We start from the raw sequence: 26,007 nt of genomic DNA, 5'->3' as shown, positions 1-26,007 counted from the left end.
CACACACATACACACATACACACACACACACACACACACACACACACACACACACACACACACACACACACACACACACACACACACACATACACACATACACACATACATACATACATACATACATACATAAAATATTTTGCAGCAGAAACATGAGAGACTATGGTTGGGTTCTGGTACTTTCATTAGTTTTAACAGTATTTATGGACACCATATAAATGATTAGATAACAAACTAATTACAATGTGCAAAAATGCTCGAACCCGAATAAAATTCCTGCACAAATCTATCCTGACTGACTGTGACATTACCAATGTGAATCAAAAGTAAAGAAATGAACAACCACTGTTCTTATTTCAGCTGCTGGCTGGCTGTGCTAACAAACAAGCTAGCTAACTTCTGAAAGTTGAGTTTTGTTGCATTTCTAATCTGTGCCGACATGTCATGTCACGTTCTCAAAAGAATTCAGCTACCTTGATCGGCTTCCTCCATCCTGTCTTTGCGGCCTCTTTATGTTGCGAGTTATTCTGATCCTTGTGGTCCCGCGTTCCCACTTCAATCTTGCAAATTTGAGCTCAAAGCTGCCACCGCAACTAGGCTCGGCTCAGGCTGCCGCGCGAGGTGGGGTGGGGTCGTACGTGACGTCAGGACGCACAGCACGTACAGATGTAAACAGAGCGAGACTGGCGCGAGGACCCACCCGAGCGGAAATATTCATTTAGAATCAACGTTAAACGATACGTAACTGAACTGAAGTAAACTAATCGAAATAACCGTTTTATTAACGAGAAATTAGTCATTTTATATTTGACAGTTTCATTAAAACCAACCGGCTAATTTAGAAATTACTTTTTACGCCGTGCTCAGGGTAGGTTATAAAATAATTATTGCTCTCTGTGTTGACATAAATAATTAGAAATGTAATGCACGTAGCCTATAATTACAATAGCTAAATGTTAGAATTTATTATAACAAATTTAAATAGACAAATATCGCAAAAAAAAAAAACCTAGAGACATACGAAATTGCTTGAATTGCTTGAATACGACAGAAGGATACCAGCAGAGCTATTTATGGGGATAAGCCTGGTCCTTCACGTTCACGGGGTGGGCTTAAAAGTTCCTCATTTACCTACAGTACAGTCAAACAAGACACCCCCAGAGGAAACAGAATGAGGCGCTCATGGCTGGCTTATTAATCGTTTTATGTTGGTAGGCTACTGTAGGGAATTACGCCACCCACTGGGTGACAGGGTTTAATAATCCTACGGTAAAGTGTATTTTAAACCATTTGTATAATATTCGTTTTGTGTTTTGGGACGTTTCTTGAACCTCCACAGGGACTAGCTACATGCTATTCGACAATTCGACCAAAACTATAACAATGTTTTCAGCATTAGCATCATGCTGTAAGAACCGCTGTTTTCATCTGTTCTATTTGTCAAAATAATACTAGTAGTTTAAACTCAATTGTGTGTGGGGTTTCAACTTGATTCCCTTCATCAGTAATAAAATCCAAGGTGATCGGAAAAAGTGCAATGAGCGTATCACTGGAGCATGTACCTAGATCCACACTGATTTACTTAATGCACGTTTTTAATGCAGCAATTAATTAAGGCAACTGTATAATTAAACTTGACGCTTTTACTTCAAGTTTCCAGTTTTCTGGATTTACTTAGCCTATTTACATTAGGATTTGTCAAAAAAATTAATACATCTAATTACATCTATGTATCCATGTATGCATGTATATGAATAGGTATATATATATATATACACACACACACACAAACACGCACTCATACCTACATTATAAGTACAAATTAAAAGACAATTCAATAAAAACCGTGACCGTAAATCAGTAAAACAATTTTATTCAAGCCAACACAATAATGTATTTGTCCACAAAAAAATACATCATTCAAATTAAAACAGATTAGATTTTTTGTTAAAATTGTTAAAATAAACGAATGAATATATATATATATATATATATAAATATAAAAAAACCAATCCATCCATCTCCGTCACCACCTGTAAAACACACCTATGCGGGCGCTCATCGCGAGAACATTTATTACTCCGCGAAACCACCTGTCCCGACCATCACAACTCTAGCCACAAACACGGCTTTAATGTCACGCACAGCGGAGGGCGTGAAAGGGATACAATCACAGCTGGGTTCGAGTCGTGTAGTTCTATAGATGAAAAGCATGCGGGAAATGGGTGCAGTCATCGACACAAAAGACCCCTGGCTGTTCGCCGTCACCCCCATCTTCCTTTAACACGGGCCCCCCTCCTCCCGCTGACCGAGATGCATTGTGGGGGAAGTCGGTGCCATTCGACCTCTGCGGGGCCTGCGCGGACGCAGGCAGAACCCTCAAACTCATTATGCCTTTAAAACCCCTATTTATTTCCGCATAACCTACATACTCTCACCAGGAGGCTGGAGCGCAGAAAAACGGCTCTTTTCATGCGGAACACTTTATTTAAGAGAGTCGCGATCGGATTTTTGTTTTGTTGAGAAAGTGTAGATTGTCATTTATTTGAAGAAAATGTCCGGAGAGCGAAACCGCAGGTCGCTGGCTTTCCGAGGAGGTGGATTAGCCGTCACCGGTGCCAGCGCCGTCGGAGGCAACAGCTGTGAGGCCCCGGCCTGTCAAGACCGACATCTGAACGGGAACAGACCGGATCAAGCGGACGACGGTGATCCGGGGGCGAAAGGACCATCGCTGGGGAAAGTCGAGGGCGGGGAGTCCGTGAGCGACAGCACGGAGCCGGAGGCAGAGGAGGACGAGGACCCGGAAGGGGGCAGTTGGACAGCGGGGAAAGATGGCGGTGACAGAGGCGTATTAAACAGCATAATGGTGAAAACTGAGAGCTGTAAGTGGGCGACCGGCAACGGCGTGAACCGCGAGGACTGTAGCGCGGAGGAAGCGGCCGCTAGGAAGCCGCTGCTGGAGATGAGACCTCAGACGCTGCTGCTCCAGAAACACTCGCTCTTCCAAGCCTCCTGGCTGCAGGAGTTTCCCTGGCTCAAATTCAGCCAGGAGACAGGGCTGATGTCTTGCTCCTGGTGCCATAACATCGCCACCAACAACAGCGACGAGCTGGTGAAAGGCAGCCGGAATTACAAGCGGGCCTTGCTGCTGAGGCATCACCTGTCCTCGGAGCACGGCAGGAATGACCCGACCAGACAGGTACGTCCACACCGCGGTATAATGACATTAGGAAAGGCGACGGAGCCGACCCGGGCTGTGCTGTTCGGTTTTTAATTAACAATTGTCGATGTTTTTCCGGCTATATTGCAGCGAGAATGCTGTTTTTAAAGCTGTTTAGACGGCTAACAGGTATGCTAGCAGGTTAGCATATGTGAGCTAACTGGATCAGCGCTGTCAGTTGGTGAGATGAGCCTCGACTGGGAGATTTAAAGCATAACATTTATTTTCTGTGTTTTTTACGCTCATTTGAAACCTTAAAGAAACTAGACCGCCGATTATAGATGTGTTATCGCGTTTTATATTATAACAATTCTTTATTTACATGCGTTTGTAGTATGATCTATCAGATAATCATTATTAAACAGACCAAAAGTACCATAAAGGCTGTGGCTCAAAATGTATGTCCTCGTTTGCCTGACTGTTTCCTGCATTGCACTGTAATTATCAACCCTGGTTGTCTTGGTTACTAACCTGATTGCTACACACAATGGCAAGGGTTTGACCCTGCTACCTTTGGGGAGCCGCACCCCTTCCCAACCCCCCTCGCTGTAAAAAGTGACCTCTGGCACATCTCACCCTCCCCTTTTAGGGCACCTAAATTAGAGGCCTTGTGTTCAGTGACTCCCCAAGATCCACAGATAGTGTGTGTCACTGGCTACATTGGGTCAGAGTGAATTATGTCGCCTGTAATGACAGCAATGCCTGATAAGTGCAGGCCACTGCAGAGAGCAGAATAAGATTAGGCTAGAATAAATCATATCATATATCAGCAGCTGAGAAACACCTTTGTGATTATAATGCACTGTAATAGTGAAATTTAATTGATATTTGATACTTCTGCATTCTGTATCCAACGGAACTGTACAATTCCTAGACGTGTCATTTAAGATAAATAGTTATTGATTGATTTTTTTTTTTTAATGCTTTTGATTCCCTGTCCATTATCAAGCCACAAAATGATTGATTCATGTACTAAATCCTATCTGTTGCTGCCCAGATGATGTTGTGTTACTGGTTTGCCAGTAAAATCCCATAGGATTGTGTGGTATGATAATGGCCAGTCAGTCTAATCAGGGTGACACAAAGTGTTCCTCTAACTCAATTTATACCCCTCACTAATTAGGAAGGAAACGAGGAGGAGAGATTACTGCCGCCTCCCTAGCAACAGAGGGGTTAAGAAGACGCTAGAAGATCTGTTAAGCTTTCCTGTTTAATCACTTTCCTCTGTCAATCAACCTTTTTACAAAATCTTGCTTTTTTGTATAACTGTATGTTATGTAATTTGTGGAGCAAATGTGCTACTGTAAATAGGCCTGTCTCGATAACAACTTTTTGTTGTGCGATATATTGCCCCAGAAAGAATTGCGATAAGCGATATTATTGTCATATTAAAGACCATTTAATGCCACTGAATATATAATCATAATGTAACGGCATAATAATGCAAGAAGGCCTACACACTTCCAAATGACAACAAACTTTAAATTTTTAAGAATATTTAGATCATGGAAATTAAGTATCAAAATATAAGATACCTTAAAAAACCTGAATAAATAGTAAATAAACATTTTCTAACAAAAAGTGCAAAGTAACAATGCAAATTCAATGCAAAAAAATTACAAAAAATGTAAATGCACAAATAACTCGTATGGATATTTTTCCATCTACAGATTTTTCCCTGACCTTCTTTTCTCTGTAAATTAAGGGTGCACACTATTGCTGAAAAACACAATCACTACTCAGCAGTCAGATGTCCGTATGCACAAAGGCACAGATCCCTAAACAAGGCCATATCTGCATATGAAACTTTTTTTGTAGAAGCACTTTTTAAATTTGAACTAGCACCTCATGACTACACGTTATGTACGAGAATCTGCAAAAGACACAGGCGCAAGTGGAATGTACAAAACATGGTGACATTCATTTTTAAGTAAATATAATGGGCGATATATTGCGTCACCAAAAATGATTGAGGTCATGTATATATATTGCGCGATAAGTCGATATATTGATTATTGCGACAGGCCTAACTGTAAATACTCTTCAAAATAAAGGCTCCAAAAGGGGGTTGTCACAATGATGCCATAGAGGAACCATTTTGGGTTTCCTTAAAAATCTTTCAGTGAAAATAACTATATATTTTTTCATAGTGAAGAATATTTGAATACTCTGAAGAATCTTTTCCCACTGTAAAGAACCTTTTGGTTCCATGCAATGTTGGTTCCTTAATGGCATGGGTAGTTCCATGAAGATCCTTTAACATCCATTTTCAATGCTGAAAAGGTTCTTCATATTGGAAAAAGGTTCTTTAAATTATTAAAATGTTCTTCACACTAAGAACAAAAATGGTTCTTTTAAAACTGATCACTGAAAGATTCTTTTAGGAACTAAAGCGGTTTTCTATGGCATCACTGTGAAAACCCAGTTTTGAAACCTTTATTTTTATGAATATGGATTTTAAAGGTTCTTGATGGAATCATCGATGCCAATAAAGAATCATTATATTTAAGAGTGATATGGTCATTGACATCTCAGGAATAAGAGTAGTAGACATGGCGATCACAAGACTATGGAAGTATAGTATCTGTCTTAAAGTAGCCTAATTGGGCAAAACATAAGGACGTCTGCTGTCTAAGTAAAGAAAGGCTGTTCTGATAGGCCACATCCTCCATTAGCCAATTTCATAATTGTGATCTATTATGTTCTTCAGTGCAGCAACTGTCCGTCGTAATGGGCTACATTTCTTCACTGGTCCATATCAAGCTGCTGTAATTGAATTACTGCTAAAGAAGTGTATCTGGGTTGCCTCACTCTCCAGACTAGACTTCACCCTCAAAGTATTTGCCCTCTATTCCCATTATTAGTGAGCTGCAATGAAGACGAGGGTCTCCACCCATGCACTGTCTGCCGCTGTGAGATATGTGTGTATGGGGGGTGCTGTTGTGTTGGTGCTGGTGGGGGAGAATTCCCTGGAATTTTGTATCGATGAGCCCTGCTCTTTGTTGAGAGGCCCAGATCCTGGCATTCCCCTCCCACACCTTGGGTCAAGTACACTGCTGCATTGTTCATGCATCTGGATGAGGGGACCAGGCACTGGCCTCAGGGGCTGGGGTGGCTCAGGAAGACTATGCGCAAGGAAAGCAAAACCGCTGTCCCTGTTGTCTGAGGCACAATGTTCCCCTAACGTGCCACTTGTGTAGTGTATTCTCACCGTGGCCCTGGTAGGTGATATAGGCACGGCTCTCTGTTGCTGAAGGCTATGTGTTTAAATTTTGGGGAGCTATTGTTGGTTTACGGTGAATGGAACATGTTGGAAGTGTACAATAGAAAAATGGGTGTTGGCAACTCATCGCCTGAAGAGCTTTAGGTGACTGTCTGTTCAACTGCAGCGCAGGAGAAGGGCAGCGGTATTGGTGGTGGTTGTATAATGTTCCCGTTTCGTGTCAAAATGAAAGTCTGGGGTGAGAAACCAGAGAGAGAAACCACAGCAAGTTTCGTTTATTACACGTTTTTATCAGAAAACACCCCGTTTCCTATTTTCTTTGATGTGTCACATTCTGAATGATGCATTTGTTTCCCTCTATATACACTACCATTCAAAGGTTTGGGGTCGGTAAAATTTGTTAAATGTTTTTGAAGGAAGTCTTTGTTTAATTAAAAGTACAGTAAAACAGTAATGTTGTGAAAAATTACAATTCAAAATAACTGTTTTCTATTTCAATTTCTATTTTAATATATTTTAAAATGTAATTTTTTCTTATGATGGTAAAGCTGAATTTTCAGCATCATTACCCCTGCCTTCAGTAGGGCTGCAACAACTAATCGATAAAATCGATTATTATTGATTATGAAAATCATCGACAACGATTCTCATTATCGATTAATCGGGTCTGCCCATAGTGCACGTCCAACGGAGTTTACATACTTGTCCAACTTCAGCCGGTAGCGTCAAATTAAAGCACTGAATTACTTATTTCTATGAACAAAATGCATCTAAAATAGTGGAGGAAACAGATGCTGCAGGAGAGTTACGTGATCCAAGCTACCCAAAACATGAGAATTCTTTATTTTAAGCTAATGCATTAACGTAATGGCTTGCCCTGTCAGGCGATTTAACAGATGCGTGTGCGTCCTCAGCGCAAGAAAACTTTCATTGCAATTCAATGAACAAAAAATTTTAATCTTTACTGAACGGAGGGCGCGCGCGTCAGACAGACAGAAAACAGACAATTAATAATCAGCGCAAAAACATTAATTGTGCTGAAATATCTGTTGTTGAAAGTTAAATAAAGGTTTAAATGTCAACATGCATTGCGCATATTTTATGAGAGTAGGAACTGTAAGGGTATAACAGCGTGTAATTGTCTGAATATAAATATCAGATGCTTCCAAACTGCCTTTAACAGGATAAAGAAATGACAATAAGCCCTATTCGGAATCCATGAGTTTTATCACTGAGGTGATAAGTAAATTTATTTTTACAGACCTCCATATGCAAAACAATTACCATCCAAATCGGGCTGTGACATGACTGTGGTCAAAGTGAAATGCGTTCCTGCAGAACATTACTCTTACCTATTGGTTACCACTGAGTTTGTGATTTTATTCGTCTTTATCAACTTTATTATTATTTTAATTTTTAATGCAGAGATTTAAACTATATTCACTATATACAATGCCTAACAAATTTATTAAAATAAATGTATGTAAGGTTTTTAACAAATTATGGTTTGTGCCACTGCTGCTCTAAACTAACAGTACTGGTGATTACAAAATCATTTTTTAGCTTTCTGTATGGGTTAGTTCTCCAATATGCATAATTTCTTACTAAGTAACCGTAGTAGGCTGTTTCTAATGCTATAATATAATTATTGCTGTTATCTATGAAAGAAAGGCATTTATAGTGTGTTTTTTTTTTCAGATACCCAATTACAGTCAGAAAGTACTTAAACAATGCCAGCAAGAATGCAAGCTATGAAGGGCACAGGAGGCCATTTTTGTTATGTGAATAAATAAAAGTACTTAGTTATAAATAAATGACAAAAAAAATTGTTTGTTTGGAATCGATTAATCGAAAAAATAATTGATCAACTAATCGATTATCAAAATAATCGTTAGTTGCAGCCCTAGTCTTCAGTGTCACATGATCCTTCAGAAATCATTCTAATATGCTGATTTGCAGCTCAAAATTTTTTTTTTATTATTATTATTTATATCATTGTTGAAAACAGTTGTGCTGCTTCATATTTTTGTGGAAACTGTGATGCTTATTTTTTCTGGATTTTTTGATGAATTAAAAAGAACAGCATTTATTTGAAATGAAAATCTTTTGAAACATTCTAAATTGTCTTTAGTGTCACTTTTAAAGAATTGAATGCATTCTTTCTAAATAAACGTTTTTTTGTCTTACTAATCCCAAACTTTTGAACAGAAGTGTAAATGAAATCCAAACATGTCAGGGTTTTGTGAGTAAAAAAAAAATTGTCTGAGAAACACAATTAGCATCAACCATATGAGATCATAATTTTGGCATTTAAAGATATTGTAAAAGTAATGTCTTTTCCTTTCGGTGTTTGGTTGTACAGTTTTTACAGGCAAAATGGCTTACAAAAAGAGGGCAAAAATGACCCAGCAGCACAACTGTAGACAAAAACAATAACAAACATTCAATTAAGAAAAAGACCATGTCAAATTGTCACCACAGACTCATTTTGACAGGGTTTAATGGGGGAAATCTTCGAAAAGCATCTGTTCTCTTGCATATGTTACACGTGGCGCATCTGGAGAAAGGATGAACTGAGTGTATATGAGAGAAGAACGAAAGGGAGAGAAAGAAAAACAGGTTAATTCTGGACTAGCATGTCCTGACACCCGCTTTCGACTGCCACCTCATCTGTCCTCTCTTCATAGCTTGGCTTGGCCCACAGTCAGGCTCTCTCTGGATAGATAGAGGCGAACAATAGTGGGGACATTGTGACACCAAAAACAGACGTTCTTTCTCGTCTAACACCCCCGTTCCTCCACCTCATCCTCATTCTTCAAACCTTCTCTTCACTAGATCTGTCTGAACTCAACAGTGCTGCCATTTAGGCTACATTTTCTTTTCTTTGAAATTTCTATCAAAATTTACACATTAAAATCCTTTGCTCACCCTCATGTCTTTTCAAAGCCCTAATACCAAAGTGTAACCCAAAAGGAGATTTTGAAGAGTTTCTCTTTTTACTACAGCTCTCATTCATGCTTGTCATGTCTCTTTTATCTAAGTAACACACAAAAAGCGGTTTTTAAACAGGTTTCCCAACCACGCCCATGTCAGCCATTGTTTGTCAAACCGATAGTCCTATACCAAACTCGTATCATCAGTTGAGTCAGTGTTCCTAGATGGGATGCTTAAACAGAGAAATGTTATGAAAGTGCCACTGAGCCACAGTGTTTACACAAAAAAATTGCACACTCGAGCTTTAAATTTCAGTCTTTTCCTCACACAGCTATAATATGACTTCAGAAGACTTGGAATACCCTGCAAATAATGTGGACTACTTGTAAGGTGCTTTTTTGTAATTTTGACAGTTGGTTCAGTAAGGTGTGGGTTCAGGAAGATATTTATTAAACAAAAAGTAATACTTTTTTCCTCAAGGACACATTAAACTGATCAAAAGTTACAGTAAAGACATTCCTAATCTTACAAAAGATTGCTATTTCAAATAAATGCTTTTGTATTACTTTATCAAATAATCGTGAAACAAATGTATCACAGTTTCTACAAAAATATTAAGCAGCTAAACTTTCAACACTGACAATAATAAGAAGTGTTTCTTGAGCAGCAAATCAGCATATTATAATGATTTCTGAAGGATTGTGTCACAACACTGAAGACTGGAGTAATGATGCTGAAAAATCAGCTTTGCCATCACAGGCATAAATCGTGTATTAAAATAAATTATAATAGAATTTTAGTTTGTAATAATATTTCACAGTATTACTGTTTTACTGTATTTTTTTATATTTAATCAAATAAATGCAGCCTCTTTATCAAATTGCAAAGAGCAGCGTTAACATTCTTCAAAATATATTTTTTTGTGTGTGTTCAAATGAGTCATACAGGCTTTAAACAACATGACAGTGAGTAAAGGATGACAGGATTTTATTCCAGCTCTGGTTTTGTAATTCCAGCTGTGTTTTGCAGCCTTCGCCAATAAGTGTGCTAGGGAATTGTAAGTGCTTTTTTGACAAAGCTTCAGTGTAGCACTAAAGCAGCAATAGTGAACAATGAGCCTGGAGGAAAGGACTGGCATTGTGTGGAGAAATGGGGTTGCGTTCTCTCTCCTTCTCTCTCTCTCCCTCTTGACTGCTGGTTGGGCCTGCTGTAGCTGGATCAGGCTACAGTAATAACCCCATCTACCAGGACAAGCCCAGCAGTGTGGAGGAGGGGGGCTGGGAAGGCCTCCGCCCTGAGAAATAATCTGAATTACTCCAGCAAAAAAAACAGCTGTGTGGTAGGAGGGGAAAAAATGTAGGGTGGTATAAATTTCTGCATGGATTAGGACATCTGCTTTGCAATCCAGAAATATGTTGTGTAGATTCACTCCCATTGGTAGGTACCAGCCGGTTCTCTCACTTTCTCTCTCTCTCTCTCTCTTAATTGTGAGAGCAGATGATGGAGACTTATGGTGGGATGGGATAATGGCCAAATATTTCTCATCTTAAAGAGCATTAACAAGGGCACAGAGCTCACGTCCTGGGGGTGGGGGTTTACCACCGCTGTAGTTCCCACAGTACTGCAGCTTTTGAGCCTGTTCAACCAGTTCTCTAGCTGGAGTTGTCACCGTACACCTGCCCTCCACCTTATGTTTACACTGTAGACTAATGCTGATTGTCATTTTTATTTGTTGTCAATCCACTAGGAGATGGAAAGGCCAGAGGATGCGGAGAGCCTGGAGGTGGAGGACTATAGAAACAAGCCCAATGAGAACTCCTACTGCTACCAGCTGCTACAGGAGCTGGACAAACAGCGCAAGAGTGGTATCCTCTGCGACGTCAACATCCTAGTGGGCGACCAGGTGTTCAAGGCGCACAAAAACATCCTCGTTGCTGGGAGCCGCTACTTCAAGACCCTCTACTGCCTGACGAAGAGTGAGAACTGCGACCAAACTACCATCACGCACTTGGATGTGGCGGCTGTACAGGGCTTCTCCGTCATCCTGGACTTCCTGTACTCCGGCAACCTCTTGCTCACCAGCCAGAATGCCATCGAGGTGATGTCCGTGGCAAGTTACCTCCAGATGACCGAAGTGGTCCAGTCCTGTCGCGCCTTCATCAAAGATGCTCTTAACATCAGCATCAAGCAGGAAGCCCCTGATTCTGTGGTGGTTGACTACAACAAGCGGCGGACGGTGGCGAAAGATTGCCAGAGTGCCGACAAGAAGCCCAGCAACTTCTGGGCCACCAGCATCCTGTCCAAGCTGTCCATCAAGGCCAGTGGGCAAGTGAAGGATGAACCCAGCGACGTGGAGGTGTCCGGGGGAGAAGGCTGTGCTTTGGGAAGTTCCGGTTGGGGAGGAGAGAACTCGTCAGAGTCTACGGAGACGGAGCCACAGGGTCCGGGGCCGGTGTTCGTCTGGAACGAGCCGCACCCTGGCACTGGGGTTGCTGTCAAGAGAGAGGTGCATCCTGAGCCGGGCAGCGGAAGGGTTAAAAAACAGGCTGCCAAGCGCTTTGTGTACAATATCCCACCTGAGCCGGAAGAGGGTTTTGACGAGGGCATGTTCATCCAACCATCTGCCTCCTACACCAGAGAGGACTTCTCTTACCTCTCAGAGAATGCCGGTACGTTACCCATCATGCCTTTCTTTCCTGTTCAGGTACCAATTCAAATGGTCACAACTAGGGCTGCACGATATATCGAAATTATCAAAATATTGCAATATGCATATCGCAAGGGCGTGCGATATCTGAATAATTTTAATAATAGGCTACTTAAATCAAAATGTTGCAAAAGGTCAAAGTTTTAGTTCGACGAATATAGCAGAGAATTGCTTGACGTTAAAAAGAGTTAAGTGCAATAAGTTACAGAAAGCAACTCTTTGCTGTCTCGTCTTGCTGACTCACACCTGAAGCATGTGCACAAGCCGCATCTCGCGCAGCATCTCTTCAGTTCTGCCACACACGTGCAAAGCCGATTTCCAAAGAAATCAGAGGCGTATCATTATACTGGATCCGTGCAGTCGGATTTAAAGGGACAGCAGCCTATAAATACGTGCTGCTGAATATGTCACTAATGTTAATCAAACAACAAAACAGCTATAACAAAGATTAATCTCAATTTAATTCATACAGTGAACACTATGCAGTGTTTTTTTCACTTAATTATTAAATTTCTGTACCTGAATACTACTGTTTATATTATCTATGCTTGTAAATGGTGTATTTCCTTTTTTTTTTTCTGTTCACTGTTCACTTGCCTTTAATCGTGTTTGAACTTTCTCAGACTATAGTTTTTGCTGTGGTATATGAAGAAGTACTTAAAGTGTATGGAAAGCAAAGTTACAATGATACAAAATTAGTGTCATTCATTTTTTTTTCATTTGTATGTTCACACTGATGTTAAAATGACATTTCCTGATTTGTGACATTACTTTTTATGTAATGCTAAAACACTGCTGGTCACTTTCAGAAGTTGTAGTGATTCTTTCTTTTCCAAGAAAGAATGTGAAACAAATTGGTTATATAATTTTCATTTTTAAATATTTTAAAATATAATTTAAATTGATTTTACACACTTTAAGCAATATCGTATCGCATATTAAATATCACATTTCTTAACAAGGTATCGCATTTTTCTTCAATATCACACAGCCCTAGTCACAACTAAATTATGTCATTAAAAACGCACCCAGCAGCAAATGAAAAAAAAAGCTCTTTCAGGTCATGGGAGTTTGGTTATTTAAATAATGTTGCTGCCCTTTTATGTAGACTCATCAGCATACTCCAGTGCTGTCATTAGGATTGTCATGACAATGGTGTTTTAGACGCCTCTCTCTCACACTCACACAAAATGTAGTATGCATTACTGTCAAGCTTTTGGTAGTAGTATAATCAGTGTTTGTCAGAGGCAGAATACACAGCCTTGAGGAAGTCATGTCATGTTCCAAACAGCATGTTATCATACTACTAGCACTACTTGTGAATTTGATATGCTGAGTACATACCGTGCAAATGGTTTACATTCGACTGTAAATTTCCATACAAGTTGATTAGAAAAATGGCACATATTTGGGAATGCGATTAGATCTTAGGTTGTTTACATCAATTTGAATATGGTTATGCAGTGTCTAACATATTGTGGACTGTATTACAAACAGCATGCTGTATACAGTATGTTATTTTGTAGTGGGCCTGATCAAAGCCTGTGTATATATATATATACTGGCGTTGCTATGAATACCAGAAAGTGCAGTACGCAATATGGCAGAAAATGTACTGCCTTCTAAATAAAAGAGCCAGTTGCCAGCTGGTAATGGTGGTGCATCACTGCAGCTGCCATTTAACGCTTTGCTTCCCATAGAAGCAGACATCCTGAGACTGCCACTTTGGACTGCATGTGTGCATTTGCGCAACCAACCTGAAATGTATTACATTTTACCATTATTTGAGCATAAAAAAACTATTTATGACACCGATAAAGTTCAGTTTTATTGCTTAATTGAAGTATGTTATTTATGAGCTTGGCAACACAAGTCAACGTTAAAATCAAAATCAGCCTTTTTAATTTATTAATAATTAATGGTTAGTTTTACTGTGCAAGATTGATTAATGCATGTTAAAAATTATATCTGTCTTCATAATCTTTTAGCAAAATGTAACTTGCTCTGCATCAAGGCTGTTTAAAGGGATAGTTCACCCAAAAATGAAAATTCTGTCATCATTTACTCACCCTCATGTCGTTCCTAACCTGTATGAGTTGCTTTCTTATGTTGAACACAAAAGAAGAACTTTTGAAGATTGCAGGTAATCAAACAGTTGGTGGTTGCCATTGACTTCCATAGTAGGGGAAAAAAAATACTATGGAAGTCAATGGCAACCACCAACAAAATTTCTTCTTTTGTGTTCAACATAAAAAAGCAACTCATACAGGTTTGGAACGACGTGAGGGTGAGTAAATGATGACAGAATTTTCATTTTTGGGTGAACTGTGCCTTTAAGTTTCAAACAATGGGTGCCAGAAATGTTTAAGAACTCATGTAGCTCTTTTGATTGCAAACTCTGGTATAAAATGCCCATATTTCGCAATCCAAATTCCCATGCTACATTTTTTCTCCTACATTAGCTGATATGTTGTTACATCCTTTCTTTTCAAGCGGGAATGTACTAAATAATAATACTAAAGCACATTCTTACCCATGTGCACATGCACACACGTCTAAACCTTCAGCTGAGGCAGTCGGCCAACCAGGGTCTTGCATCGTGATCGCTTCTCCTCCTGCCCTGTGTAGCTCAAGGCCACAAGACCATCTTCCCTTTTTAATTAGAGTGGCCAGTCCTTTTTCTTCTACCCTTATTAAGGGAGTGGGCCCTCCCTTCACCTCATACCACAGAAACCAGCATAATCTCTAGCCTGCCGCCGAGCTGTCATGTTTCAAACTCTCTGCCCCCATGAAACAGAGCGGCACGTCGTGGTATAGTATCATGTCTTAAGTGGCACGGTTCTGAGAAGAGGCTTTCTCTCGCTGTCGTTGACTCCTCTAATGCAGGATAATGAAATAAAGCGGGGGAGACGGTTCTACCCTCAGGCTGCCTAAACGCCCTCAAATGCACTTGGGTCATATTCCTGAGGGCACTTAAATGTGCTGAGCTGACGGCTCACACCTGCAAAGACTAGTGTCTAGTCATTGCCTACACATGCTTACGTACTCGCCTGTGTACTTGCGTCCATGTTGACTACCCACTTCCTTTTTCACACATTGGGCTTTTTTCGTGAAGGGGAATGTTGCTTATTGCTTAAACTATGGGGGTAGAATTGTTGCTTAATTCCAAATAAATAGATTATGATCCACAAATAAATAGAATGAGATCCACAAATAAATCTTAAAGTTTCACAAACATGAATTAAATTCGCAAATAAATAAAATGAGATTTGCAAATAAAAAACATATTCACAAATATATAAGAAATGTTTCACAATTCGCACATGCACAGGACGCGATTCACAAATGCGTGTGCCATCTACAAATGCGCAGGACGCGATTCACAAATGCGTGCAGCTATCTACAAATGCACAAGACGCGATTCACAAATAAATGCCAGGCAAAGTTGTGGTTGTGACATAAATATATATTTGTGAATATGTTTTTTATTTGCAAATCTCATTTTATTTATTTGCGAATTTAATTCATGTTTGTGAAACTTTAAGATTTATTTGTGGATCTCATTCTATTTATTTGTGGATCATAATCTATTTATTTGGAATTAAGCAACAATTCTACCCCCATATTAAACCCTGTCAGTTTAACAAAATAATGAAAATTATGTGATATATACATGGTGTATTTCAATAATTCAACTTTTAATTTCAAATATTAAAATAATTTGCCATATGTATTTAAAACATTTTTATAAGCACTCATAGTATATAAATGTTACATTTATAATAATTATATTATAAATATCATGGGTAGCCCTGCTCACTGAGAAATCTCATTGTTTCAAAATCTTCCCATGTTTATATCCACATAGCTCTACATCAGATGTTTTAATTAGCTGCAGTTCTGTCACACATTGTTATTTTAGTTTTACATGTATACTATTTTATAGTATTTATTAATGGTAGGAATTGGCTTTTATTTTTGTACACTCAGAAAAAAAGTACAAAAGCTGTCACTGGGGCGGTAACTTTTCAAAAGGTACACGTTTGTACCCAAAGAGTCCATATTGGTACCTTAAAGGTATATGTTGGTACCTAAAAATACAAAAGTGTATCTTCTGAAAAGGTACTGGCGCAAGTGACAGATTTTTTTAAATATTTCTTTTTAACTTTAATCTATTTCAATTGTATTAATTTTAGTACTTAAACTTATTTGAGTTATTTTCCACAACAACATTTCTAATTTCCATTTAGGACTTTATTTCATTATTTTATTTATTTCATTTCCATTTAACTTTATTTCTGTTAATATTAATTCAACTACTAATAGTTTTAGTTTTCATTTATTTCAGTTTAAGTAGTTTTAGTACTTATTTATTTTAGTTAGTTGCCAAGGAAGCATTTCTAATTTTTGTTTAAGTTTTAATTTGTCTAATATTTATATTTTATTTCATTTGAATATTCATTTGATATTTATTTCAATTAATAATAATTGTTTTAGTTAACAATAACAACACTGGTGTCACGTCATGTTGCACTTTCACTTTCGGTGTGGACAGACAAATTACTTTTCGATAAAACTTTGTGTTGCGCTTGGATGAGCCCTGTCTGTTCTCTCTCACACATCACACAGCAGGATCCGTCACCATAAATGCTTGAGTTCTTTCCAAACAGGATGGTTGAATTGTTGATTTTCAGCAGTGACACACGTGCACACACACACACACACACACACACACACACACACACACACACTACCCCCGTTTTCCTCTTCTGAGGTGCAGCGCTGCCAGGGGCCGTCCCACCCTAATCCTGCTAATGCAGCCCAACTATCTCTGCCATTCCAAATATTGACCCAGGCAGAGTGGACCCACTGCAGATGTACTTACAATGGGATCTGACGGCTTTGGCCCGCCTGCCTGCTAATCCACAGTGTGTAAGATGATCACTGTTAGGGCTTCACCCATTTATTTACACATCATATCTCTTCTGTACACCCATACAGACACACATTTATAGTTGCTTCCTTATGCAAAGTCGTGATCTTTACAAATAGACACACATAGTCAACCCTCTACATTGCGAGTAAATCACTCGCATATGCGACTAAATCTTCACTCTGGGCGACTAAATGATGTCTAATATTAGCCAATGGCTAATAAATTCTCAGATTTTCAGACCCCATGGTTCAGTACGCATGTGATTTGCTGATTAACTGTTAAGTTTAACCATCATAGAGTGAAAGTTTACCATTTGCACATGTTTTGTCTTGCCAGTTTACACATTCAAGCAGTTTTAACTTGCACACTATTTTCTGTGCGCACACACGCAGAGAGAGAGAGGCGCGATTCCGACACGTGTGTTTCCTCTTTCACATACACAAAGTTATGTTAAAATATCCGCTTTGGCAAGTATTCTAGTAAACACAGTCGGTTATGTCTTAAGTTAATGTAAACAGGGGAGAAAGAAACCGGATGTGTCCGTGCATTTGGTCTTAAAGAGACAGCAGCCAATAAATACCGGTTTCTGTCTGCTAATCAAATAACACCACAGCTCTAAAAAAGATTAATCTGTATTTAACTTGTGCAGTGAGCACTATAGTGTTAAACTTAATTATTACATTTCTGCACCTAAATACTGATATTTGTAACTGATTTTTTGTTTTCATCTATGCTTGTAATTGTTCTTGTTTTATTACTAACTTTATTAGTTAAGCTAGTGGTTTTTGTATAGAATAGTATAGAAGTACTTATAAAAGTTTTTTTTTTCTGGCTGATCCGAAAAATGATCCGATCCGTGACTCAAAATCCGTATATGATCCGAACCGTGAGTTTTGTGATCCGTTGCATATCATATTATAATGCTTGACTGACTGATGTTAAGAGTGTACTTTCAGATATTTAAAAAGCTCAGTCTGGCGAGTAAACAAAAAAAAAATTACTAGCCAATGGCGATTCAATTGCCAAGGTGTCCGTAGAGGGTTGACAGTGGTGTGAAATTATCAAGGATTTATCCCTGATGTGTGAGAGCGAACAGTAAGGGCCTGTTCACACTAAAATCGAAAACTATATTAGCATCCACGCCAACGCACCATAACTTTGTTTATTAAAAGCAGGATGCATTCTGATCGGCTGGTGATATATATATATATATATATACACAGTTTGTGTGAAAAAGTGTTGGCCCCCTTCCTGAGACACTCCAATTTTGCTGAATTAAAACAATTCTGCATAGATGAGTGGACCAAAATTCCTCCACAGCGCTGTAACAGACTCATTGCAAGTTATCGCAAACGCTTGATTGCAGTTGTTGCTGCTAAGGGTGGCCCAACCAGTTATTAGGTTTAGGGGGCAAACACTTTTTCACACAAGGCCATGTAGTTTTAGATTTTGTTTTCCCTTAATAATAAAAACCTTCATTTAAAAACTGCATGTTGTGTTCACTTGTGTTACCTTTGACTAATATTTAATTTAGTTTGATGATCTGAAACATTAAAGTGTGACAAACATGCAAAAAAATAAGAAATCAGGAAGGGGGCCAACACTTTTTCACACCACTGTGTATATATATATTGTTCATCAGCTGGAAAAAAATATTCTAAAAGAGACTCCAGCGCATATCATTCCTCTATCGTTATCAACTGTGCTATTCCTTTAAAATTTAGGAGGATTTTATATCCTATATCCTAGCCTATATCTTTTTAGTTATAATTATCGTCCTTGTTGTGAATGGGCCTTAAGCCTGGAAAGTATAGCAACTTCGAATACCTCACCACAGTGTTGCAAACGCTAATGTCAGTTCTCAAAGGGAGGGATTGTTTTCGTTTATGCTAATACCTGCAAACACCATTTGCGTACTTGCATTTAGACACATTTCGGGCAACAGCGATGTGTAGCTACTAGCTAGACGCATTCATGTACTTGTGTAATTGAGTATATTTCAGGTCTAAAGCCCTGTTCACACCAAGAACGATAACTATAAAGAAATCGATATTAGCGTCCACACCAGCAAACGATATTGTCTGTTTATTCTAAGCGCACGTGCGTCTGCCGCTTTAAATTCTTGATCTCGTTACAGCAGGATGTATTCTGATTGGCTGTCAATTTTTTTTATCGTTCATCAGCTGGAGAAAAATCATTTTGAAAGTGATTCCAACGATATCATTTCTCTTTGTCTTTATCATTATAGTTGTGGTGTGGACTCTGCTATTCTTTAATATTGAGAACGATTTTTAGAACTATATCTTTATCGTTATCTTTATAGTTATAGTCCTTGGTGTGAATGGGCCTTAAGAGGCAATGTAGTGTTTCCTTGGGGGGTTGAGGTCAGTCTTAGCACTTAAAGTGTGGGGTTGGTTAAAACCTTGAGCCCATTTACCACCAATCTCTCGGATCTGGCCTAGCAGGTCTCATCCAGCCTAGTGTAAGATTCCCAGCGAGAAGAGTCTCGCCATTTGCGCAGTTCGATTTCTCGCCTTGAGCAGTCTTATGACTCAGGCCTGGCCATTAAGAAATAGATGGAAGTTAATCGTTAACCATTTTATGTACCAGCAAGCCCGTAGTAACAGACTGAACTTTAATTTTCAGCCTGTCAACTCCAACGAACAGCACAGCTGCTGTCGGGCCTTTTTTAGCCCTCAAGGTGGTGTTTAGCGCCTCAATTGAATTCCCGGGCGATCTGGCTCTTGTCACCCCCTTGGCAACCTGCTTGACGACCCTTTTGTTTTTGCCCATTTTGGCTCAAACAAAGCTGGATCCCACCCCAATCCCACAAGCTGTAGTACAGGCAGCTCTGGTCTAAATTGTCACAAGACACCGCTCTCGTGAGAGCTTGAGTGTTGGGATGAATCTTTTCAGAAGCGAAAAACAGAGATTGCAATTTCGACTATACAGTAGTTTCTCCCAGATAAACAATCAGGCTCTTTCTGGATGTTAGTTTTGAGAAGAGGAATGGTGGCTAGAAGGAAAGAGTTCCTGCTTTTATAGAGCTTGTTTATCAGTAGAAAATTGCATTAGATTAATATAGTTATGACTTCTGGCATGTGGTTTCCATAGCAACTGGCACACTTTCATAGCATGTTTTTACTATTTTGGTTTTCCAGAGTGACATACATACTGAGGGTACATACTGGCACTTATACATGCTAATTTTCTCTCTAAGCCACACAAAGCCACTTTTTGCATGTCACAATGTTGCAGAACTGACAATTAGAGCTGATAACACGAATGGAGAAAATTCTGCCTCTGACGAGACGAACTGCATCTGCTGGCTTGGCAAATCTCATGCTGAATTGTTTATATCTCAGGAACTGGTGTGAAAAGTGCTGAGAATCTTTTTGCTCGTGTGGTTTCTCTAGGCGAAGCACCCGAAAACACCCTCAATAAGCTGAAGTGTCCCCACTGTAACTACATTGCCAAGCACCGACGAACACTAAAGAGACACCTGATCATCCACTCGGGCGTGCGTTCCTTCAGCTGCGACATCTGCGGGAAGCTGTTCACTCGCCGAGAACACGTCAAGAGACATTCCCTGGTAAGACTGAAACACAACTTTTTGTATGTGAGTGAATCTCAGAAAAACCTTTCACCTTAACATCTAAAGAATAATTTTCAAGATAACTTATTTTAAACCACTTTAAACCTCGAATTTGTGCATTGTGACAATTTTCATGGCAATTGAGCATATTTTATTCCAAATTTCCCCTAAAATTATAAACGAATAATTAATTTAATTATATATATATATATATATATATATATATATATATACATTCACATGCATAAATCTTTTTTACGACTATAAATATCTTTTGTATGTTACATACATTTTAAATATGTATTTTAAATATTTATTTTATATTTACACACACATATTTTAAAATCTACATTGAGAAATATATATACACACACACACACACACACACATAGAGTATATAATATAATATAATATTATTTAATAGAATAGAATAAATGTGTATATATACATATATTTTATTTTAATTAGAATTACACCAGGGGACCAGAAATGCTTAATTCGAATGTTCCTAAGAATGTTCAATGCATAATATAATGTATTTTTTATTTCTTTTGATTTTGAGGTGGCATGACAGACATTCTTTACAAGTTTTGTGATACTCACCCACAGACTGTTTTCACATCTCACAATACTCACTAATATAATATCTTGCTTCACTCACTAATATCCCCCATTCATTACATTCATTTGCAGGTTCACAAAAAGGATAAGAAATACAAGTGTATGGTATGCAAGAAGATCTTCATGTTGGCGGCCAGTGTGGGCATACGGCACGGCTCTCGGCGATACGGTGTGTGCATGGAGTGCGCCGACTCCCACCAGGGCACGCAGGACCTGGAATTCGCCCGCGACGAAGACTTTGATGAGGCCGGAGAGGGAGACGAGGACATGGAGGCCGAAGGGGAGGAGCCTAATGAGATTGACCAATCCAACTGCGAGGGTGATGCGGATGCCACCCCCGAGAAGGACTAATTAAGACAAAACCTGGTAGAGAAACGAATCAAAATGCAAAGAAAAAAAAATAGCTGGGTAACAATCAACAATTCCAAAGTGCTATCAAACCTCTTTGTTGCACGTGAAGTTATGACAAAGATATATGTAGATTTGTTAGAGAGGGACTCCAATATTTAAAGATTGTTCTGTGTGTCAGAGTCTGGGCTGTGTGCCTGTCAGAGAAAGAGGTATAATGATATATAACAAAAAAATCAGGTTTTTCTGTGATGTATTTTTTTTCTTTTGTAGGGGATGAGGGTGTACAGCGTTTCTGAGTTATAATAGGCCAATCATATTAAAAGAAATAATAATTATTTAATTTATGAAGAAAGATATTATGGTCTACTGAAAATTATAGAATTCGTTTTTTTTTTTTTTTTTAATGTACGTCTACTTATTTTCAGTTCATAACTGCGCTTCCTGACAGATCTGATCGTATATTGCTCAGAGGAGGAGCTCGACAAAGAAAGAGCATTATAGAAATTCCGCCTACAGGAAGAGTTTTTTTGTGTGTGTTTCCTTTCTAGTTAAATGTTGTCATGAAATTATATATTTTCCTTTTCCCTGCACAAGTCTTGGAACCAAAAATCTGTTTTGTGACTCTAATTGACCACAGCCATATTTATGATTAAGTTATATGGGGCTGTTAGATCGTGCCAAGCAGAACGCACACCGAGATTTTTTGCAGGACACAAACTACTGAAAATGCTGAGAAATCACAAAGCAGAGAAATATAAGAAGGAAAGAAAGAAAGAAAAAAATGATAAAATATAAGGGGAATATATTATTGCTAGCTTTATTTGAATCACAGCATCACAGTAACACTTTATAAAGCATTTTGACATTCACTTAAAGCTTGAATTTTGCCAAATGATAGAAACGTTTGGTGCTGTAATGCTTTTATTTTGATTATTATTTTTAAATACTGGACCTACAAGCTGTATATGATGTTAATAATCGTAAAGCCTACTCAACTCAGTTATACTAATCCGCTTTGTATTTTACACGGTTGTGCTAAGGAGCCTATCAGGTATGCTTTTCTGTTTTTAACATCTTTTCTATGAAATGCACATACACACACATACCATTTGTTGTTGTTAAAGCTACTGGCAGTACTTGTACAGATGGAACATCCTGATGTTGTTGACCCTCCTGAGTTGGTTCGTGGTACTGATCTTTGAACAACCTGTGTACCATTTTTGAAGAATGCAGATGGAAAGAGGTGGTTTGCAATAGACTCCCAAACATTTGTTTTGGTCCCCTGTAACATTTTCGATCATTTCGGTTTCGTTTATTTGGACTTCGTCGTGTGTCTGCTGAGTGGAAAACACTTTGCTTGTGCTGATGTAGAGTGGAAGGTCTATGGAAGTACATAGACGGCACTTACTGTTCTGCGTTTGATAATTTCTTATTTCCCCAAAGCCGGTCTGGATGGAAATAAATTGAAACTGTTGTGTTTTATTCCATACGGAGCTTTATTTTTATTTTTATTTTTTTTGACATTTCATTATTTAATGCTATATAAACTATATTGACTCCAAAATGCAATCAAGACTGTTAATTTTCATGTGTCCTACCAAAATCGTTGTTTAATTGTTAAAGATAATGTATAAGAAATCCAGGTAAATATTTAGTGTAGATCTTTGCTTGTGTATGTCGTCAGATTTAATTGTTTTTATTCTAAAATCAATCATTCACTTTACCCTTAGATGCATATATTGTTTTATTTGTCCTTCTTTTTGAGGTTTTATTTTGCTTTTGTTCATCCATTGTGTTTTTTTATTTCATTTTAAGCACATATTTTTTAAGAACTATTGTTTGTGGGTTAATTCCTAGGAGCAGGAGTTTCTGTTCATATGCAGTGGATATATTGAAGTGCTATACTGATACAGAAATCGTCTATCTTTCCCTTTACTCGAGATGAAAGTGTATTTTAAAAGCTGTATAGAAGATCCTGTTTGTATTGCTTACCTTCAGATCACTGTGGGAGGGATATTATATATATATGAAAGATTATGAAAAAAAAAAAAATATAGATATTTAAATGATGGCACGTCGCTACAGTTAACCGGTTTAAAACCTCAGCCTGGCTTTTACTGTTCTCACCGGCCTTCACTCTTTCTGTTCACATGTGCAGATTCACCATTATGTCACCATCAAATTATGGTTTTTCTTGTTTTGTCTGTGTATCTGTTCAATTCACATTAATGTACTCCTTTGACTTTATACTGTATATGGACATAACAGACAAAAAAGATAAAAAAAACACTACAGATGAAGTTTTTTTCAGCTGTATTTTGTAAAAGCTGTTTCAAAGATGTATTTTTCAACTCTCTTACAGTGATGCAAACGGGGCTCACCTTAAACACAAATCAAGTCAGGTTATTCTTTTTATGTTTTTTTTTCAAGAATTCTCATGAATACATTTTCCTTCTCTTTCAATTGTACTACTGTTCCTCTATTATACATTTTAAAATAAAACTTTGATATTTCTCTGTGCTGTACTGTCTTATTGCACTATTCAGAGGAAGTTTTGAGGGTGCTCAAGGGTGATCTGTCATATCTTGTAGTTTATGAATTCATCAGCGCTGACCTATAAACTGAACACATGCATGTGGATATGCATTGGCTTTTATGCTGTTGAGCCTTGCTATATATAGAAGGTTCTGATCTTGAAAATTAAAAATCTTGAAATGAAAGCTCAAAAACCACAAGATTCAGTACAGTGACATTGCTTACATAGGTTACACACACACATACTACATGGATTCAGTTCAAAGCAAAAAAAACAAAATTTGTCAATGTTTTTTTTTTTATGTGCACATACTTGCATGCTGTATGCACAATGAATTAGCATAATAAAGTAATGTTTTTTCGCACTGCACTGCTTTCTAGTGGACAGTCCCCGAAAAATCTACTTTGCGTTTATTTATCAGCGACAGACGCTTAATTCGTTTATATCCTTATTTAAATTTAAAGTTACAAAGAAAAAGGATTTTCAACTAATATTTCTGCTACAGTCTGATGGATCATGGCCTATATTTGAGTTAGGTGTGTTTATATGCATGATCCAGAAGGAAAGTAGCAGTGGAGTGTCAGTTCTTACGACAATTTCAATATTTCACCCCTAAAAACAAAGAAATAATAATAATAATAAATACTTGATTTATTGATTTGCTGAAATATAAGTCTACCGGTAGGCTGACTCTATTTATCTGATACTGGTTTGTTTGTACATTGATAGTCTTTGCTTTGCAGTAGCCCGCATGTCGCCAGAACTGTTTGGTGTTATTTAACAGGCTTTGTTTTACAATATGTGTTTTACATTTTGTTTTGCGTAATGATTATGACAGAGTGACTGAAGACAGTCATACAGTCCCACTTCTGTCCACTAGATGGCAGACATTACTAAATAGAGATAGCGTCAGATAACTTTTCTTCATCGTGAAGTTTGTTGATGACTGATGTTAATTTATGAAAGATTTTGAGCAATACCTTTCATTGATCCAATTGTCTAAGAACAAATAAGCTTTAAAAACATGATCTGTTTGTAATTTCCCCCCCCCATGTTTAATGACATGGATGTCAATTTTTTTTCAGTTTGTAATGAATTAAACACCCCCTTTTAAATAAGAAAAAAGAAAGAAAGTATTGTACTCTCTCTTGCTCTTTTTTTGTTTTTTTTTTACAAAATTATGGCATCATCACCCCTAAAACCACCTGTACTTTAAATAGATTTTAAAATGTATACCTAGCATATCTTTTAATGAAACATTACTGCTGTGTCCTGACAGAGGCTAATAATGATGGATATAAATAATAATAATAATATCCCTCTTTTATAAGATTTCCCCTCTTGTCAACACCATTGTGAAACATTTATAAAGTCAATATCAAGGTCAACCTTCAAACAGAAGCTCTTCTTTTCATATATGAGCTATGACAAGCTATGAGATGTTTAATCACAGGTGAGTTTCATAGTTTTGAAAATATTAATTATGCTTATTGTCTGTGTCACAACCAAGTAGTTGAATCCAAAATAATTTCCAGATATATTTGATTTTAAAGTTTATTTTCTGTTCCATTTCTTTATTCGGACAGATAGATATAGATAGATAGAATATATAGATTAAAGATAACTAGGTTTGTTTTGGGCCTTAAATGCTTAAAAAATATTTTGGAGTATGTTTGCAAGTGTGTTTGTTTGGCCAAGTTCATTCATCTGAGTGAATGCTTGTGTATATGCTTGTATGTGTTTGTTTATGCACTGTGTGTGTGGGTGTGTGTGTGTGTGTGTGTGTGTGTGTGTGTGTGCTGTTCAAACATGCCCCTGGGCAGCCACACACTGGCTCATTCTGCTGGCTGTGTGAGAATGGATGGCTGCTTTTGTGTGGGTGTC

General features: G+C 38.0%; 2 protein-coding genes across 2 annotated transcripts in view; one reads left to right on the top strand and one right to left on the bottom strand.

Annotated features, from left to right (window-relative positions):
* The window catches only part of LOC107555574 (tumor protein D52-like), a 19,056-nt gene extending 18,423 nt beyond the window's left edge, over window positions 1–633 (bottom strand). Inside the window, exon 1 of the mRNA XM_016238418.1 lies at window positions 474–633. Coding sequence (XP_016093904.1) covers window positions 474–492 — 19 coding nt within the window. The 5' untranslated portion in view covers window positions 493–633. The remainder of the gene's footprint in view (window positions 1–473) is intronic.
* A 1,440-nt stretch (window positions 634–2,073) lies between these two features.
* LOC107555573 (zinc finger and BTB domain-containing protein 10-like) lies at window positions 2,074–22,597 on the top strand. The gene is made up of 4 exons (XM_016238414.1): window positions 2,074–3,199; window positions 11,125–12,046; window positions 20,437–20,612; window positions 21,309–22,597. Exons 1-4 carry the CDS (start codon window positions 2,555–2,557, stop codon window positions 21,585–21,587), a joined length of 2,022 nt encoding a protein of 673 aa, XP_016093900.1. The 5' UTR covers window positions 2,074–2,554; the 3' UTR covers window positions 21,588–22,597.
* The last annotated feature ends 3,410 nt before the right edge of the window (window positions 22,598–26,007 follow it).

The sequence above is a fragment of the Sinocyclocheilus grahami genome, unplaced genomic scaffold (genome assembly GCF_001515645.1).
Source record: "Sinocyclocheilus grahami isolate Dianchi unplaced genomic scaffold, SAMN03320097.WGS_v1.1 scaffold538.1, whole genome shotgun sequence".
Taxonomy (NCBI): Eukaryota; Metazoa; Chordata; class Actinopteri; order Cypriniformes; family Cyprinidae; genus Sinocyclocheilus; species Sinocyclocheilus grahami.
Note: the sequence above shows the minus strand (reverse complement) of the source record. Positions and strands in the feature narration are given on the sequence as shown.